Source organism: Panthera onca, chromosome D3, assembly GCF_046562875.1.
Source record: "Panthera onca isolate mPanOnc1 chromosome D3, mPanOnc1 haplotype 2, whole genome shotgun sequence".
Lineage (NCBI taxonomy): Eukaryota > Metazoa > Chordata > Mammalia > Carnivora > Felidae > Panthera > Panthera onca.
The window spans coordinates 26,250,261-26,269,061 of record NC_138350.1 but is presented as its reverse complement, the minus strand read 5'-3'; the positions used below and the strand labels follow the sequence as shown (position 1 = coordinate 26,269,061).

Here is an 18,801-nt window from a genome sequence, read left to right as displayed (position 1 = left end):
TTGGGACCACACCTGGAAACCACACTACACTGAATGGTAATTATACCATTGGTAGGCTTAAAGCACTAAGAAATCTGACTTTCTCCTCTATATTGACCAAAAGCAAGAATGGGTTTTATCGGAATTTGACACTTACAGGTGGACTGATGTTTACAATGACCATCACTGACCGACTCTATGACACTGAAGGAAAATGGTATCATTAGGAGAATGATTATCCTAAGCTGACAATGTCAAACTGAAACTAGCATGATTTTTCTGGACTTCCACTACTAGAGGAGTTAAAAGAGAGTATCTTTATTTTGCTCTAACACGGCAGAACTTCCCCAGCCCTTCAGTAGAGACTGTTCAGTTTTAGGATGAAACACCCCCTCACAAAGTGTGCTCTATAGCTATTGTACTTTGCAGCATGGCCAAACCATAGCAAACAGACTCTCCCTGGCCTTATTTCCAATGGGAAGTTAAGGAAGAAGGATTTGGCATTCCAGTTTGATAAAGTTCTAACCTCTTGAGACTGTCTCCTTCCATTGCTAGAGAGTCTGTCTAGTCCCACCGCACATCGCAGAGGAGGATGATCCCAATGATCCCAATGCTATGTAGTGGTTCATGATGTCATTTTTCTCAACCCTCCCCATTAGGTCACACACATCTAGAGAAATCATGCTTTTTTTTCATGGAAGGCATATATTATCAGATCCTCTACTGATGAGCAACAAAACAAAACCAAGGGCAAAGGATATCTGGAATGCCTACATTCAAGTACGGGGGAATTTTAATTTTCTAAACATTCAAGATGCCCACTGCATGATTCTTACTACATGACACTCTGGAAAGAGCAAGACTATGGAGGTAAGGGTTGGGGTGAATGTAGGGATAAAGGGGCACAGCACAGAGGACCTTGAAGGCAGTGAAGCTCTTTCACACGATACCGCAAAGGTGGATTCACATCATTACACATTTGTTAAAACTCATAGAATATATAACACCAAGGCTGAACACTAATGCAAATTAGAGACTTTGCCTGAAAATGATGAGTTAGTGTCCGTATAAAATGCACCACTGTTGTCAGGGTGCCTGGGTGGCTCAGTTGGTTCAGCGTCCAAGTCTGGATCTGAGCTCAGGTCATGACCTCACAGTTCATGGGATCAAGTCCTGCATCAGGCTCTTTGCTGACAGCACAGGATTCTTTCTCCTCTCTCCTTCTGCCCCTTTGCTGCTCACACGCATGCATGCTCTCTCACTCAAAACTAAACAAAGGAACTGAGAAAAAGATACTACTCAAAATGGACCACTGTCATGCAAGATGTTGACAACAGGGGAGGCTAGGCGTGTACGGGAGCATGGTATGGCATATGGAGACTCTCTGTACTTTCTATTATATTTTGCTGTGAACTTAAAACTGCTGTAACAATAAGGCTCATTAAATGTAAAAAACAACAACAACAACAACAACAACAACAAAACACGGTATCCATTGAAGCTACTCTTACCATATATTAACGCATGATACAGTCACCTTGAAAATTAAGATAGATATGAAAGTAACACAGTAGGGGTGCTGTCTCCCATATGGAATTATATGAAAATACATAAGGCAACATACAAAAATACAAAAGTTATTTGTATACTTAGGAAAGAAAACAATTGGTGAATAGGATCAAATATCTTATAACTATACACAGGAATTCAGTACTATATGAATCAAACCTGGGTTTTGCATATAATTAAGAGATTTTATTCTAATTTTAAATAAAAAATCATTATGTTGATCGTATCTAAGAATCATAAGGAAAGCTTAATCCCATCAAAAAAGATTATAATGACCTAATATGGCCCTAGTCGTTTTTGTACAAATACCTACTTCATATGGATGATAAAACTGAAACCAGTACCACGGTAACCATCATATTACTTGCTAGTAAAATAAAATTTTAAGACACCACCAAATATTAAGTCAGGGCTATAATTCCTATGCAGAACAGGTTTCATCCAGCAGGCCAAAGATGGCTACCCTCAGAACATCCTCCTTGAATGACTGGCCCTTGGTTGTTCCCTGGGATCTTGGACTTAAGGAGGGTTCCCACCATTTCCTAGCTGGTCAAGAGTGGCTCACTGTGCCTAAGTGCTGGTACAATCAACGTGCTTAAGGCCGTACACTTGATTTCCTTCTGGAAACCTGGAATTTTGGCACATGCTAAGGAGAAGATGCCTATGTGATTAGCGTTTGATGAAAACCTTGGGCACTGAGTATCCGTAAGCCTCATACTGGCAGACAACATTTCACTTGTGCTGTCCTAATTTCATGCTGGAGGAGTTAAGCACATCCTGCTAACTCCATAGAGAAAGGATTCCTGGAAGCCTGCGCTTGGTCTCCTCTGGACTTCACCCCATGCACCTTTTCTCTGTGCTGATTGGCCTTTCTAGCCTGTCCCCATACCAAACCACAGGCATGAGTACAACTATATGCTGAGTCCTGTGAGCTCTTCTAGTGAATAATCAAATCTGGGTGTCGTTGGGGTGCCTCTAACACAACTGTGTTATATGACATTTTTATTATTTGGGTTGATGTCTTACACGTGGTTACAGTCAGAAGGTTATGTCACAGAATACCTGTCCTGGAATCTCTTTTTCTTGGTATTTGCCTAGAAAATTCCTACATTCCTATATATCCATTTGAAGAAAGGTTTCAAAGGAATAGGTGAAATCATGATGTCAGAAAGTGTGAAACAAGCAACAATCCTATTTTACTCAGAAAAACAAAAGAGAGAGAATCCTGGTGGTTGCCACTATGTTCTACCATATACAAGTTCCTCTCAAATATGAAAAATCGGTTCATTTTCTCCAACTCACTAGGACTTAGTTCATTTTTCTGGCAGATAGGAATCAAAGAAGTAACAGGGATCGTTCTAGAAAAAACAGAACTATCAGACCCAGTATAAAAACATACTACCGATTATATTTTTTTTGTTTCTTTTCCTTAATGTCTTAGAAAATTAAAAATATAGTTCACCTATTAAAGGCAATTTGATTATTGCCAAAATAATCAAAAAGTCATAATTACTGTGTCCAAATTGTCAGGGGAATTATCCACTCCACCCTGAAAACAGCAGATTTGAGAATTAAAGATCAATAGGACCCTTTTGGGGGAAGGCAAAGTGAGTTATCTTATATATAATTGGTTCAAAACTTGGTATTCCAATTGGGCATGTATTCTTGTTAAGTCACAGCTTACCAATTTCTGAAAAAAATATTAAAGCAGTTCACTTTAAAACTGTACCCTACAAAAATTTCTACCTGACGATCCAGAAAATGCTTTCACTCCTGACAGAACATCATCACTGACACTATCACTATCACTGTGTGTACAGGTAGAAAGTCGTTTTGCCTAAGAAACTCATAAAGATGACACAACCTTGAGATTAGGTAGACCAATGCCTTAGAAGGAAACATACATATACGTTCAACATGCATATGGTGGAAATGTATTCTAATAGTAGTAGATTCCAAGACAATCTTCCTTAGAGCTTTCTTTAGGGATGAGATTCAGAAAGGCAGACTAAAAGGAGAGATATCAGAAGAAGGCCAATCAAAAGAAAATAAAGAGAGACAGCACTAACAAAATACAGTCAGGTATTCCAACATAACAAAAAAGACACAAGCAAAAATAATCCCGTATTGACTTTTTTACTGACATCACTAGAATTCCCAAACTACTGAGAACTAGTAGGTTCAGCGCATCACCTGACATTTTCTCCTTGTTATGACATTAGTTTTCTGCAATAACATATTGACACGAGGTCAGTTTCTCCAACCTGCTGCTCTGGAAACTATTTCTGATCAAAACTTCAAACTATTAAAAATACAGCTGTCTCGGGATTCCATTCCAGAGACAGGGCCTGACAGTGGCTTCCAGCTGTTGCTGCCAGATTTTTGTCTCAGTATTCATCCAGAAGAGTTATTCAAAGACTTGAGGAAAACCTCAAGTACTCCCACAAGAAGCATGTAAGAACGACAACACTTTTCCTCACACTTGACTCCTAGGTTTTGACGATTATGGAAAAACGCTGGGCAAGTATACTCACCAGGCTAGACCATTTTCCCTTGACCCTACCTGGGTAGGTGTTGCATTTACAAAAAGTTAGATAGGACCTTGGTGGATATGTTATTTTTCCACATTTGGACACCGAAAGCACCAACCACGTAAATAAAAGGCCTTACAACTCACAAATTGTTCTTTTGAAAAGGTTACCACCAGAGAACTTTTAAAAAGTTAAATCCAACTTTCTTGGTAGTAATTTGATAAAATACTCCTGCTTGAAATTTTTAAAAATTTTCTCAACATCACTTCCTCTAATTCCTCGCCTACTTTTTCCCTAGCACTCCTCAGTCTTCTTTACTAACTGCCATTCTTCCATCCATTCTCTCTAAATTGGTATTCCCAGGGTTTGTTCACTGGCCTTCGCATTCTCCATGTTCTCCATCATGGACAAGCTCAATCTTTATCCAAGCTATGACTCTGCCTAATAATTCTCAGCAGATTATTTCAAATCTGCACCTCCAATCTTGAAGGTCTATCTCCAGCTGGAAACTCCTATTATTCAATTATCCAATGACTGAGAATATCCTACATGGATATTCCATCAAAGTCAACATATACAGAAAACTACTGGTCTTCCTCATTCCTGCTGCTCTCCTCTGTTCATCTGATAAAGTCCTACTCATTCTTCATGTCCAATTTAAATGCTGGCGCACAACCTGGAAACCTCTGAATCTTCTGAGAGTTCTCTCTCACCCCCTAACTTTTTATATTCAGGAATCACAAACTCATATTAACTGTACTGTTTCTGTCTCTGCTTTATGTTTCCCCTGCTACTGCCCTAGTCAAACACGAGTTCTTAACTGATGATTTTCACAGGGAAAAAAAAGCCACCAAATATTATTGTTATTTCTTAAACGAATAAAAAATTTTCAGCAAAACAAATGAGAAAGACACAAGGCCCAGAAAAAAAAAAATTAATGGAATAAACTGAACCCCCTGACGTTTTCAATCTACACAGCTGAAAGTTTCACAATGGACTAATACCAGGCTAAGAAAACAAGAGCTTCCTTGGCCTCCCAGTCTCTTTATGTGGTTTCCTATAACCTATCCTCCATATGAGGGTTCAGCAAACTACAGCCACAGGCCAAATCCAACCTGCCATCTGGTTCTGTAAGTAATGTTTTATTGGGGCCTAGTCCCATGTCTTCACTTACATATTGCTACGGCTGCTTTCACACTACAAGGGCAGAGCTGAGAGACCACATCACCTAAAATATTCACTGGCTCTTTAGGAAAAAGGCTTGGTGATCTGTATTTTATGCCATAACCAGAGTGTCCTAACTCAAATCTAATCTTCTTAGTCTTCTGCTTCAAATTCTCCAAAATCCCTGCATCAAATACTGCTGCCTCCCTCCCTAAGAGCCATTCCATATTCTTCATTCTTGCTAGAGAATCACAACTTTATTTGGACATTACTGTCTCCATACACAAAGAAGGTGGCCTCACCCTGGCTTCAAAAAGAGAAAGGATTATTCTAAGCTAATCACAGTACCTGATTTCCCAGGGACCAGTTTAGGAGTGAGTATGTGATGTAACCTAGTCTTTAAAATGCTAGAGGAAGTCTACTGCAAGACTCTTCCTAGTGAAAAGAAACACCTAAAGAAAAGCAGTCCTTCCCACCCACTGGATGTTGCCATGTGAGAATATGATACCTGGAGCAGTTGCTAATTAGCCACCCCGGAAAGGAGAAATAAAAACACCACCAGCTCCAAAACTGAACAAGAGACGACGGGGATCCTGATGACATCACCGAACCATCAAAACATTTCTGGTTCCTACTGTTTTCGTCACTGTTAGAAGTCACCTATTATTGGGGCGCCTGGGTGGCGCAGTCGGTTAAGCGTCCGACTTCAGCCAGGTCACGATCTCACGGTCCGTGAGTTCGAGCCCCGCATCAGGCTCTGGGCTGATGGCTCAGAGCCTGGAGCCTGTTTCAGATTCTGTGTCTCCCTCTCTCTCTGCCCCTCCCCCGTTCATGCTCTGTCTCTCTCTGTCCCAAAAAATAAATAAACGTTGAAAAAAAAAAAAAAATTAAAAAAAAAAAAAAAAAAAAAAAAAGAAGTCACCTATTATTTGCCGCTAAAAGCATTCTACCGAAGAAACTTCCCAAGGCCCATCGGGTAAGATCTACTCCTTTCTATAGCACTAACAAACTTCCATAAGCTTGTCTTACCTAGGTATTCACCTCATTCCCAACCATTCCCATAGCACACGTTTTCTACCAGCAAAACCCAACTGCTCATAAATCCTGCTAAGTTCACTCGTACACCTTCGCCTCTGCACTGCTGTGTACTCCGCCAAACACGTAATCGTGACACTTTACAAACATTGTCAAACATACAAATGTTGGTCCTGCCAAACATTGTCATTCTGCCTCTCTACCTGGCAAACTGAACTACTCACCCTGCATGCTTACCGTAGATTCTACCCAGTCTTTGAAAACTCTGATTCCTCACCATGAACTTACGGTAACTGGAACAAATGCCAATACAAAGTTAACAATGGTAATTATAAGCTCCACGAGACTCTGGCACCTAGTAAGCACTAAAGAGAGTAAATAATACAAATGACAGGGATAACAACAAACTCCTCGGGTGCAGAGACTGGTTTTTGAATGTTTGTATTCTACAACGGGATAACACTTAGTAGCTAAAAGGCACTTAAGAGTGACTTGTGAAGTGAACAAATGGACGTGAATAAAAATGATTCCTTTGAAAATTATTTTTAAAAACCACAGAAACTTTTCTGTTTCAAAAACCGCAGGGACAGCTCTCTTCTGTTATGAGCACCTTCGTGGTCCAAACGCTGTCTGCTCGATCTTTGCCTTTCCTGTAACTTCCAAAACTGACTTACAGAAGGTCTTTGGTAACAGTCTACCAAGTTAAAGCTTTCTTCCTACTTTTCAGATTGTACAGTGCACTAGGTGCCACAACTAGGGAGCAACAGTAGCATTTGTGTGTGTGTGTGTGTGTGTGTGTGATTGTGAAACATCTTTGTGCTTTTATTATAATTCCTGGAGCCCAAGTTGCCCTACTTGAATACTTATGAAGATAAAATTTTGACTAATGGCAACGGAGTATCTGATTCTAACAAAATTACAGTGTCATGACAATTCTTCAAGAAACAGAAGAAAACATTGTTCTAATGAAGTCAACATATCTCATTCTGGATTTGTTGTTGTTGTTGTTGTTTTTAAATGTTTATTTATTTTGAGAGAGACAGAGCATGCATGTACGGGGGGGGGGGGGGGCGCAGAGAGAGAAGGAAAAGGGAAAATGCCACACAGGCTCTGAGCTGTCAGCAAAGAGCCCGACAGAGAAGTCTGACACAGGACTCCAACTCACCAACTGTGAGATGATGATGACCTGAGCTGAAATCAAGAGTTGGACACCTAACCGGCGCAGCCACCCAAGCACCCCTCTCTTTCTGTTTTGATTTATGAGGAGTGAAGTTGATAATGGTGAGACCTTGTTGATACAGTATGTGAAATAACCTATGCCTCTCCACAGGGCATTGCTTTTCTTCGGTACTACTGGCAGCCATCTGTAAAAAACAATCTCGTTGGCATTGCTGCACACTAGCTAAGTTTTGCAGTTCTTATGATTTGCCATGTGTTTATGGTACCAGGAAAGTACTGTAGAATTCCCAGTTTTAGGGCTGGTTCATTTTTTAATGAGACAAATCACTAGGTAACAATATTTACTAAATATAATCCATTTGTAAACATTTTATAAAAGATCCATTTTTATAGCAAGTGCAATTTGTTATAATATGTTTATGGAGGAAACATAAAACATACTAACTTAAAAATCTTTTTTCCTCTGGGCACCTGGATGGCTCAGTTGGTGAAGCATCTGACCTTGGCTCAGGTCGTGATCTCGCAGCTCACGAGTTCGAGCCGCACATTGGTCTCTCTGCTGTCAGTGGTGGAGCCTGCTTTGGATCCTCTGTCTACCTCCCTCTGCCCCACTCCTGCTCTCTCTCTGTCTCTCTGTCTCTCTCTGTCTCTGTCTCTCTGTCTCTCTCTCTCTCTCTCAAAATTAAATACACAGTTAACAAAGCATTTTCGTATTTACTACACAAAGATGTCACATGGTATTTTAGGGGTCATGACTAAAATAATGAATTTCTTCTCAGATAATACTGCCTCATATTTTCAATTACCTACAGTTAACTTCTTAAATCATTCTGAACATTAGACTCTAAAGAAAGAAATTAAGAAAGAAAATAAATACACATGCAATTTACACATTGGTGTTCTTTTCTTCATTGTTCTTTCATTATCAAAACACCCTTACTCTGACTTTACCTATGTTAGGACCACCAAGAGCAATTCACTATGTAAAGTCTTACCTGGGTTGCTATTTTGCAAAGAATTTTTAAGCATGATTTCTTCTTTATGGTGGCAAATTATTTCGTAACTGCTATGTATAAAAAAGGGTGATAAATAATATTACTATTTTAATGCTGACATGAAAAACATTTACCAAATACATCAAATTCTTAGAGTATTTCAAATAATATCAGAGCAAATACCAAAACTTGAATTACCCCATATACTTCAAATTTGTACATTCTAGAAGCTTTTCATTAAGTCTGTACTTAAAGAAGAAAAAAACAGGAAGATGAGCCAGTCATGAATTGAGGGCATTCTAGCTTAGTAAATTAGAACTAGCTTGCCCGGGGCACCTGGGTAGGTAAGCGCCCAACTTTAGCTCAGGTCACGATCTCACGGTTTATGCCTTTGAGCCCCACGTCGGGCTCTGTGCTGATAGCGCGGAGCCTGGAGCCAGCTTTGGATTCTGTGTCTCCCTCTCTCTCTGCAACCACCCCCCACCCCAGCTCGTACTCCATCTCCCTCTATCAAAAGTAAATACACATCAAATAGTAATGAGAATAATTAGAATTCGCTTGCCAGAATGGAAAGTGTTTGGAACTCAGAAGTCCTAGCTCTATAACCTATAGCTATTTGTTCTTGGAGAAGCCACTTCTCTTTGGCTCAAAATCTCCCTCTATAAAGCAAGGGAAATTACTGCCTTAGTTTACAAGGTTGATAAGAGGATTTAATGAGATATTATACCCAAAACATGGCCTGTCAGGCCATGGCCTCTTAGGTGATGCTCTTTACTCTGGGAAGGGCAAGATGAGACCTTCCATGACCTCAGAAAAGATGCTCCACAGGATTTAAAGCGGTGGTCCAGGGGCACCTGGGTGGCTCAGTCTGTTGGGCATCCAACTCTTGATCTCAGCTTGGGTCTTGATCTCAGGCTCGTGAGTTCGAGCCCCATGGTGGACTCCACGCTGGGCATGGAGCCTACTTAAAAAAAAAAGGCAGGTGTACAGATCTACTAACAAAGGAGAAAGGGAAGTCCGATCTCTTCCTGCAGCATCATTTGAACCTCTCTGACAGCTTAGAATGGTCCCAACTAACATCTTCTGGCCAAAAAAAGACAAACAAGATCCTCAAAGGGTAACTCATAAGGAAAGTCTAGGCTAAGGTATGGGTTCCACGTAAGGTCTTTGAGCGTGGAGGGACAGGGGTGTATGGCAAAAGCCAGGAGGCCCAGCTGCCCCAACAGGGTGCTGGTGCTTTGGGATAGCTGCTGAGCATATGTGCATGTGCAGTGAACAAAAGAAACTTTGTAACTTTGAAATCTAAGTGTGGATCACCATGAAGACTGAAAAATCTGGATCAGCCAGGGAATCCTGGGAGCAAAGGTCAATCACGACCAGACTGCAGCACCAGTTTCAACAGCAATGCCGCAGAAACAGAATCAAACAAAACCGTAGAATGATCAGATGCCCTTTTGTCCCCTCCAAATGACTTGTGAAAGAGGACTGTCTCTTTGGCCTTACGGTGCTCCTTAGGTTCTTGGAAAATTCAAGGGACAGAGTACAGGAGATAGCCCTCAAAGGAAAGTATAGGGTCTTCTACAAAACTGAACGTTTCAAGACCCAGGTTACTAGTTCGAAAACACAGAGATGTAACATTATTTGTGCCCCATGCAGAGGGGTTATACTTGAAATGAAATGCATAATCCTGGAGGATAAAGGTCTCAAAAGTCCTGAGATAAAGAATCCTGCACACATTCCTACTTCCAACTAGTCTAGTGCTTTGCTTGATTTCTGGCTCATGTTGTGGACTAGCCGACTGCCATTCCAAAACTGCCTGACCAAACTACGAAATCCCATCTGTTACATACGAAGATAACAGTTAAATTATTTTAAACCTCAGTTTAGTAATAACTAGCATTGTAATACAAACACTTACAGATTAAAACCCTTAATATAAGCATATTCATCTGCAGCCCATCCATATACATCTTGAGGAAAAGGGTCAATACCTTGCTGAAGAAGAAGCCTGACTACATTTGTTGAGTCATAATTTACAGCAAGCACGAAGGCTGTTCTAAAATAACAGAGATAACTCCACTCTTAGGAATCTAGAGTTGTTTAAACAGCTAATTTGATACACTCTATCAGGTTAACATCTTGCCTCTCTGTTCAGAATCGACCATTTACATGTTTCAGTGTTCATCTTTGTAAATGATCTCCAAGGCTAAAATGAAGGGACAAAAAGGAAGCTTCTTGTCCCACTTGGGTGATGTATTATAGAGCTGCTAATTTAAAGTCCTTTGATAAACAAGAAACTATGCTGAGGTCACTTATCCGAATAGGTAAAGATTTTAAAAACGAATTCCCCATGTCTTCCTTAATCTGATACAGTGCACTTCAAAGCCATCCAGAGGTCACGTAAGTATAGAAACTATCTGCAGGCTTAAAATGATAATATTTTAATGCGAATGCTAACAAAATAGGCATAATTATAGTTAACAATGCTGATAAGCGTATGGTAGGCACTAAGTTAAATGCTATGTATATAAAATGTTATTTACGCACAACCACCCTTGAAGGATATATTATCATCATCCTTTTCATATCAGGAAACATATCTAGTGATGATACGTAACTCTCCCAAGGTCACAACACCTAGCCAGTAGGAAAGCTATGAATCAACCTAGTCTTGTGTGAATCTAAAGCACATCTCTTCCTTCTTTATCACCCACCTATAACTTATCCTCATTAAAGGAAAAGTCTATTCAGTTAAAGTTATCTTTCATCTTTCTACTCCTACCAATTAAAAATAAAATCAAAAATACATATACTGGACATGAAAAAGGGTAAAACCTGATGAGACCTGGTAATAGCAATTAATCATCACTTAGAGATCACCTAACGACATCAGTATTCCTCAAAAAAGAAAAAAAAAGCAATTTAAAGAAAAGCGTCATCCAAAAGACAAAACAACTCCTATTTATATTTAATACGCATCTTTTTTCAAACATTTATTTGCTTTTGAGAGACAGAGCTCAAGCAAGGGAGAGGGAGAGAGAGAGAGGGATACACAGAATCCAAAGCAGCTCCAGGCTCCGAGCCGTCAGCTCAGAGCCCGACGTGGGGCTCGAACCCACGAACCATGACACCATGACCACAGCCAAAGTCATAGACTTAACCAACTGAGCCACCCAGGCACCCCAACATACATCTTTGAAGGAAAAATCTATATGAAGTAGAAGTTCTTTTTGTTTTAAGTTTATTTACGATTTATTTTGAGAAAGAGAGAGAGTGCACGCGAGAATGTGGGCAAGGGGCAGAGACAGAGAGAGAGATAGAGAGACAGAGAGACAGAGAGAGAGACTGAGAATCTGAAGCAGGCTCTGCACTGTCAGCACAGAGCCTGATGTGGGGTTCAACCCACGAACCATGAGATGATCACCTGAGCCAAAGTTGGATGTTTACCTAACTGAGCCACCCAGGTGCCTCTATGAAGTAGAAGTTTAAAACAATACCATAAAAGGGTTAAGAAGGCCAATATTGTGTCATAAAGTAAATTAAGAGCTGAGAGTCCACCCTTTGTAAAACTAATATGAAATCCCTTTAGTTAACACAAAATCATGTGGCAGAAAAAACAAACACACAAACAGAAAAACCCACTGCAGGAGCAACTGGGGGACTCAGTTGGTTGAGCATCAGACTCCTGACCTCAGCTCGGGTCTTGATCTCAGAGTCATGAGTTCAGGCCCAGCGTTGGACTCCAGGCCGAGCATGGAACCTGCTTAAAAATAAACACTGCAAATGACACGAGTCAACATCATCAAGGAATATGAATTCTGCTATACCCTGTTCTTCATGTGGCCCAGTCAGAATAATTGCTTTCTGTCTAACTGGTGATGTGTTGACAGTTTTCACTATATAATTATAAATTAATCTTCTTCTTCTGAAGTTAATCTTCCTGACTTGAGTAATTATTACCACTCTAGAACCATACTAAGGTTTAAAAGAAAACTACTGCACCTTTTTGATTTATCCTCTGCATGTATATTTGCTGCCTTTTCTACTAAAACTTCCACTATTTGCTGTTTGTTTTCATTTACAGCAACTAGAAGTGGTGTGAAGTTATCCTGTAAAAGAGCAAAAACAATTTAGAATTTACAAAATTACACCTTTCCATACGGAATTTTAAAACATACAAAAGATCCTCTAAACTTAAACATATAATACAAAAAGTAAATAAAAAATGGCCTCTTCCTTCCCACCCCTGTGCTTTCACCCGCTGCTGCTCCTCTTTAAAATAGCCCTCCTCCACTGGGGCACCTGGGTGGCTCAGTTGGTTAGGTGACCAACTGCAGCTCAGGTCATGATCTCAGGGTTTGTGAGTTTGATCCCTGCATTGTGCTCTATGCTGACCACGCACAGCCTGTAGCATGTTCCAGATTCTGTGTCTCCCCCGCCCCCGCTCTCTCTCTCTCTCTCTCTCTCTCTCTCTCTCAAAAAGAAATACACATTAAAAATTGTTTTTAATAAAATAGCCCTCCTCCACCTTCTTCAACAGATTATATGCAGTCATTCTCCCAAACTCACTTCAAACACTGACTGGTTCCAAGATCGTTGCTTCTATCACAGTACTTATGATGGTATACTGTAGTTATTGTTCCCTGTCTAAACCAAGAGCTTCTTGAGAGCAGGGGCTATTTCTTATCTCTATATCTCCAAACTCCAAAACACAGCAGTAAATGCTTTAAGTACTTTTACTGAACTAATAACCTAAATGATGATCTTTGGAGTTGTGTTTCTTAAATTATCTTCCAAAGAATACATACTTTGCCAGAAGGTAAGTACTATGTCCCAATGGAAAGATTTCATGATCACCTATGTTTGAGAAATATTATAAAACTGCATTGTATGTCTGGCATTACAGAAATCCATTTAAATCTGCCCAATCCCCATTTGACAATCCTTTTTGTGGCAAACATTCACATTTGAGGAATCAGAGTTTCAGGGATATAGTTTGGAGGGCTTTCCGATAAAGGTGAAGCTTTTCCCCAAGTTATACAAACTTGCTTGTCTTCTGTCAGCGGTATCAGGATCCACTGACATCCGAGATGTCAACGTAAGGCATTCCTGCTCCAAATGGGTCACTAAGGAGATGGGCTCAGAACTCCAAGAGATAAGCTTCAAATGAACTTTGATTCCTTAACATTAAGTAGCCCCTGGGCTTTCTCCTATTATAAAATGCTAAAGTTTTATCTTAACTGTTAGGAAGCTCAATATGAAATTTTATTCTCAATTATAATAATCCTGGGGCCCTAACGCATATCTACTTCTAAAAAAAAACTGTTTGTATCCTAGCGGTATTCCAGTTTCCACTGGAATAGCTACTTACTTTATATTTTAGGCAAAATATAAATCGGAAATAAAAATATAATGGCTTATCAATAAAAATTCAAACACTGGTTTCTACAGATCATTTTTAGCATAATGAAAGTGACTACATTATTTGCATTTTTAGGGAACAATGATGAGGAGAAAGAGAATATTGCCTGCAATAGGCATAACCTATTCAACTGTAACCATGATTAATGTAATACGGTTTGCAAATATTCCAATAGGAATACGATTATTCAAATTTTGTTTCTGTTAATGTTTGTTTATTTTTGACAGAGAGAGAGAGACAGAGCATGAGCGGGCAAGGGGCAGAGAGAGAGGGAGACACAGAATCCAAAGCAGGCTACAGGCTCTGAGCTGTCAGCACAGAGCCCCACACGGGGCTCGAACTCACAGACCACGAGATCATGACCTGAGCCGAAGTCGGACGCTCAACCGACTGAGCCACCCAGGCGCCCCAGGAATACGATGATTTACAGTACACAGAAGTAAAAAGTGTCTTGTTTTCAAACTGACTTATGGGGCACCTGGGTGGCTCAGTCAGTTAAAAGGCCGACTTTGGCTCAGGTCATGATGTCATGGTTTGTGAGTTCAAGACCTGCATTGGGCTCTATGCTGACAGCTCAGCCTGGAGCCTGCTTGGGATTCTGTGTCTCCCTTTCTCTCTGCCCCTCCCCCACTCATGCACGTGCTCTCTCTCCTTCAAAAATCAATAAACATTAAAAAAATAAATACAATCCAAAAACAACTTAGAAAGTCTAACTTGGAAAATTCAATCCTATTCCGAAGACATTAACATAAAATACAAAATATATATTAGAAATCAATATGGATTGCCTTGAAAACCTTGAAATCTTTATCAAAATAGACCATAAAACAGAGGCGCCTGGGTAGCTAGGCGCCTGGTAGCTTAGATATATACATATACATGTATATGTATATGTATATAAATATACATACATATACATGTATATGTATATATGTACATATATATGTATATATGTATATACGTATATATATGTATATGTGTGTGTATATGTATATGTATATGTAGATAGATAGATAGATCATAAAACAGTAATTGCAAACGCAATGCTTATGGAGGCAAAGTAGGTGACTCGAGTAAGTGAAGAACCTAAGTGGGGACAGTAGCAAACTGGAGACACACACGCCTCATATAAAAAGGCAGCCACTGGAATGCATACCAAACAGTAGTATGGGCTCAAAGTACCAGGTATAATTCTATAAGAAAAGTCTGAAATCCAGATTTCTGCATGAGTGCCATAATTTGTAACGTTGACTCAATTTATGGAGGAAAATAACACATCCAGGGGCCAAATTTAGTCAATAGCCCACGGGTATTTTGGTTATGCATAAAGTAAATATTTGTATGTAAATCTTTCCTGAAGTATCAGTATCACGTTTTACCAAACACTTAGGCCCCAACATGTAATAAAAATTGCTATTCAGACTCATAAGAGGGGAGCCTGGGTGGCTTAGTCAATTGAGCATCTGACGCTTGACTTCAGGTCAGGTCATGATCCCAGGATTGTGGGCCTGAGTCCTGCATCAGGCTTGGCACTGAGCTTGGAGCCTGCTTGAGGTTCTCCCTCTCTCCCTCTGCCCCTCTCCCCCACTCACACTCTCTCTGTCTAAAAGAATCACAACAAAAAGACTCGCAACACCCACTTTAAGATTTTTTCCAACGCTTATTAAAACTGCAATCTATCTGTGTTTAATTCTCCCAGACTGTTAAATAGACAAATTAGTTCACAACTATGCTGAAACTAAATTATTAAAACAATTCCCAACTCTATTGTCACTAACTACATTTCCATGTTTAAAACTACCATTTGGATTATGCCAGGGCTATATGAACTTAACAGACATCATAAGACAGTCTGTCACATAACTTCAACTAATAAAAAAGATTCAAGATTTTCTCCTATTGCAGTCATGAAAACACTGCTTGTAATAACCAAATGGCTATGAATATGAGAGAGAGAGAGAGAGAGAGAGAGAGCAAGTGTGAGCGAGTGGGGGAGGGGCAGGGAGAGAGACTCATGTGTCTCTGCACCATCAGTGCAGAGCCCAATGTGGGGCTCAAACTCACAAACCATGAGATCACAACCTGAGTGGAAGTCGGATGTTTAATCAACCGAACAACCCGGGTACCCCTCCCTTCAGTAGTTAGCTTTTTTTTTTTCTTTTTTAAATGTCCACTTATTTGTGAAAGAGAGAGAAAGAGCATGAGCAGGGGAGGGGCAAAAAGAGAGGGAGACTACAGAATATGAAGCAGGCTCCAGGCTCTGTCTAAGCTGTCAGCACAGAGCCCAACACGGGGCTAGAACTTGTGAACCGTGAGATGATGACCTGAGCCTGAAGTCAGACGCTTAACCGACTGAGCCACCCACACACTCCAGTAGTTCTTAACCAAGAGTTGTAGCACAGTCTCAAAAAAAAATATTTCTAAATATCCATGTCTATGTATACATGTTACGAGATTTACTCAAACTCTTCAGGGGAGAGATTAGGCTTGTAAAAAAAAAAATTGCAACTTCCCCAGGGCACTGGGATTCACCACCACGATTCTAGGTGAGAGCTGGTGCAGCAGCCAATCACATCAGTCTCATCTATGTGGCCAACTCCCTCTATCATTTGAAGATTTAGCCAAAAGAATGACTTATCAAAACTGCCTTTAATTTCCCTGAGCAGAGGTAGAACAGGGACTAAATGTAAAGACAAAATGCAACTTGATTTCATTACTTTTAAACTTCTTACTTCCCACCAAGATATTCTAGATTTCAGAACAGAGTTTAGACTCTTATCTAAGTGGCTGTTTCTGCCAGAATAGGATTATATGACAGTTAATTATTTGTTCTTTCCTCTCCTTGCCCACTTCATCAACCACCTGCTCACTGCCAATCTGATTTCCTCTGAGTCCTCTTACACTTGGTCTCTAGGCAGGTTTACAACTCACTCTTTCCCTAAGTAACAATTATTCCCCTCGAAAATTGAAGACTCCTTGACTAAACATATAAACTGAAGGGAAAAAAAATAGTAAAACAAACAGCCTCTTCTTGTTATTTTCTCTCACTTGCCAAATTTCCAAATTGGCCCACTTAGTTCTTACTGCTCCCTCCTTTCCCCTTTTTCCTCTTAAGCCTTGGCCAATAAAAGATAAATCCCATTTTTACAAATCACTTTTTTATCAAATGTGAACTTGTCAACAGCAGCAATATTTTTTATTGTAAAATGCATTTGTTTTCTTTGAGTTTTAAGACAAAGCCTAGGGCAAATTTTGCTTTCCTGTGTTGTTTTTCACTAATAAAAAAAAATTGGATGGGAAAAAATATTTGAAAACAAAATAAGTTTTACCTTTAGCAAATATATTGTTTTCATAAATATTTGCCATAAATACATAAAACAAAGCAGTATTCTCTAATGTTTCTTTAGAAGTATCCTTATTTAGTGTGATGCTAAGTGAAATAAGCCATACAGAGAAAGACAGATACCATATGGTTTCACTCTTATGTGGATCCTGAGAAACATAACAGAAACCCATGGGGGAGGGGAAGGAAAAAAAAAAAAAAAAAAGAGGTTAGAGTGGGAGAGAGCCAAAGCATTAGAGACTGTTAAAAACTGAGAACAAACTGAGGGTTGATGGGGGGTGGGAGGGAGGGCAGGGTGGGTGATGGGTATTGAGGAGGGCACTTTTTGGGATGAGCACTGGGTGTTGTATGGAAACCAATTTGACAGTAAATTTCATATATTAAAAAATAAAAAATAAAAAAAAAAAAAAAAAAAAAAAAAAAAAAGAAGTATCCTTATTTAAAATGAAATCTTAGGGGTGCCTAGGTGGCTCAGTTGGTAGAGCATCCAACTTCGACTCAGGTCTTGATCTCACGGCTCATGAGTTCATGACCTGCATTGGGCTCTGTGCTGACAGCTGGGAGCCTGGAGCCTGCTTCCGATTCTGTGTCTCCCTCTCTCTCTCTGCCCCTCTCCCACTCTTGTTCTGTCTCTGTCTCTCTCTCTCAAAAACAAATAAAAAATAATAAGAAGGAAGAAAGAACGAAAGAAAGAACGAAAGAAAGAAAGAACGAAAGAAAGAACGAAAGAACGAAAGAAAGAACGAAAGAAAGAACGAAAGAAAGAAAGAAAGAAGAAATCTTAGATAAATAAGTTGTTTCCAAATAGTTTCACTCAGGGAATACTTGAACTTCCAAATACGTAAAATTGACCCTACCCGTGTCAACCAAGGGTGTTCCTTCAGGGGCTTCAGCAGTGAGAGGTAATGCATGTCAAAGAAAAGGCAGGTGGGCCAGCAAGTATGGCCATCATCTACTCCCCATGTACAGCTACAACCCTGCTGAGGAGCTACACAAGGTTGAGCGGGAGCTACTCTCTGAAGTGGGACACCCCAACATGGTACATGGCTGGCCGAGTGGCTACCAACACAAGTAGATGCCTTGCTGGATGTCAAGACATGACCTGACCCCAATGCCCTCATCTTCAGAGCACCGGGGCCTGCAGTGCCCAGCACCTACAACCTGTTGCTTTCTCCTCCCGCTTGCACACATCCAAGCTCTCCCTGCTGGGTCTGGGTCTCCATTCCTCCTCCCACCTATCCCCAGCAGCACCCCTTGCCTAAGCCCCTGCATAGCACCCAGCCTCCATCATCACCTCACTCCCCTCACTAGACCTTTAGTCCTTTATGGGCTCTGAGACTACCATCCACTTATAGGCACTAATGGAAACATTTTCTTTCTGGGGTGGAACGGTGGCTGGGAGATACAACTTTGCCCTTTCTGTGGGCACTACCTTTTTCTAGCCCTCCCTGACTTGGCATTGGAGTTATTTCTATGATGACAGGGCCTGATGGATAGAATTCAGTGAGTGAGTGTGTATGTGTGTGTGTGTGTGTGTGTGTGTGTGTGTGAAATAAAACATTTTGAGGGTAAAATATTCATGTA

At 40.2% G+C, this 18,801-nt stretch overlaps 2 protein-coding genes across 16 annotated transcripts in view; one reads left to right on the top strand and one right to left on the bottom strand.

Moving 5' to 3' along the window:
• SGSM1 (small G protein signaling modulator 1) overlaps positions 1-18,801 on the top strand; it is a 496,957-nt gene that overhangs the window by 240,480 nt on the left and 237,676 nt on the right. The window lies entirely within an intron of this gene.
• LOC132676937 (ankyrin repeat domain-containing protein 26-like) overlaps positions 1-18,801 on the bottom strand; it is a 149,332-nt gene that overhangs the window by 124,610 nt on the left and 5,921 nt on the right. For 7 of the 8 annotated variants that reach the window (XM_081790744.1, XM_081790737.1, XM_081790739.1 and 4 more), the window contains exons 4-5: positions 12,455-12,561; positions 8,453-8,523 (exon numbers count right to left, since the gene is read on the bottom strand). In XM_081790744.1, coding sequence (XP_081646870.1) covers positions 8,453-8,523; positions 12,455-12,561 — 178 coding nt within the window. The remainder of the gene's footprint in view (positions 1-8,452; positions 8,524-12,454; positions 12,562-18,801) is intronic. The other variant, XM_081790741.1, reaches the window with a different exon arrangement.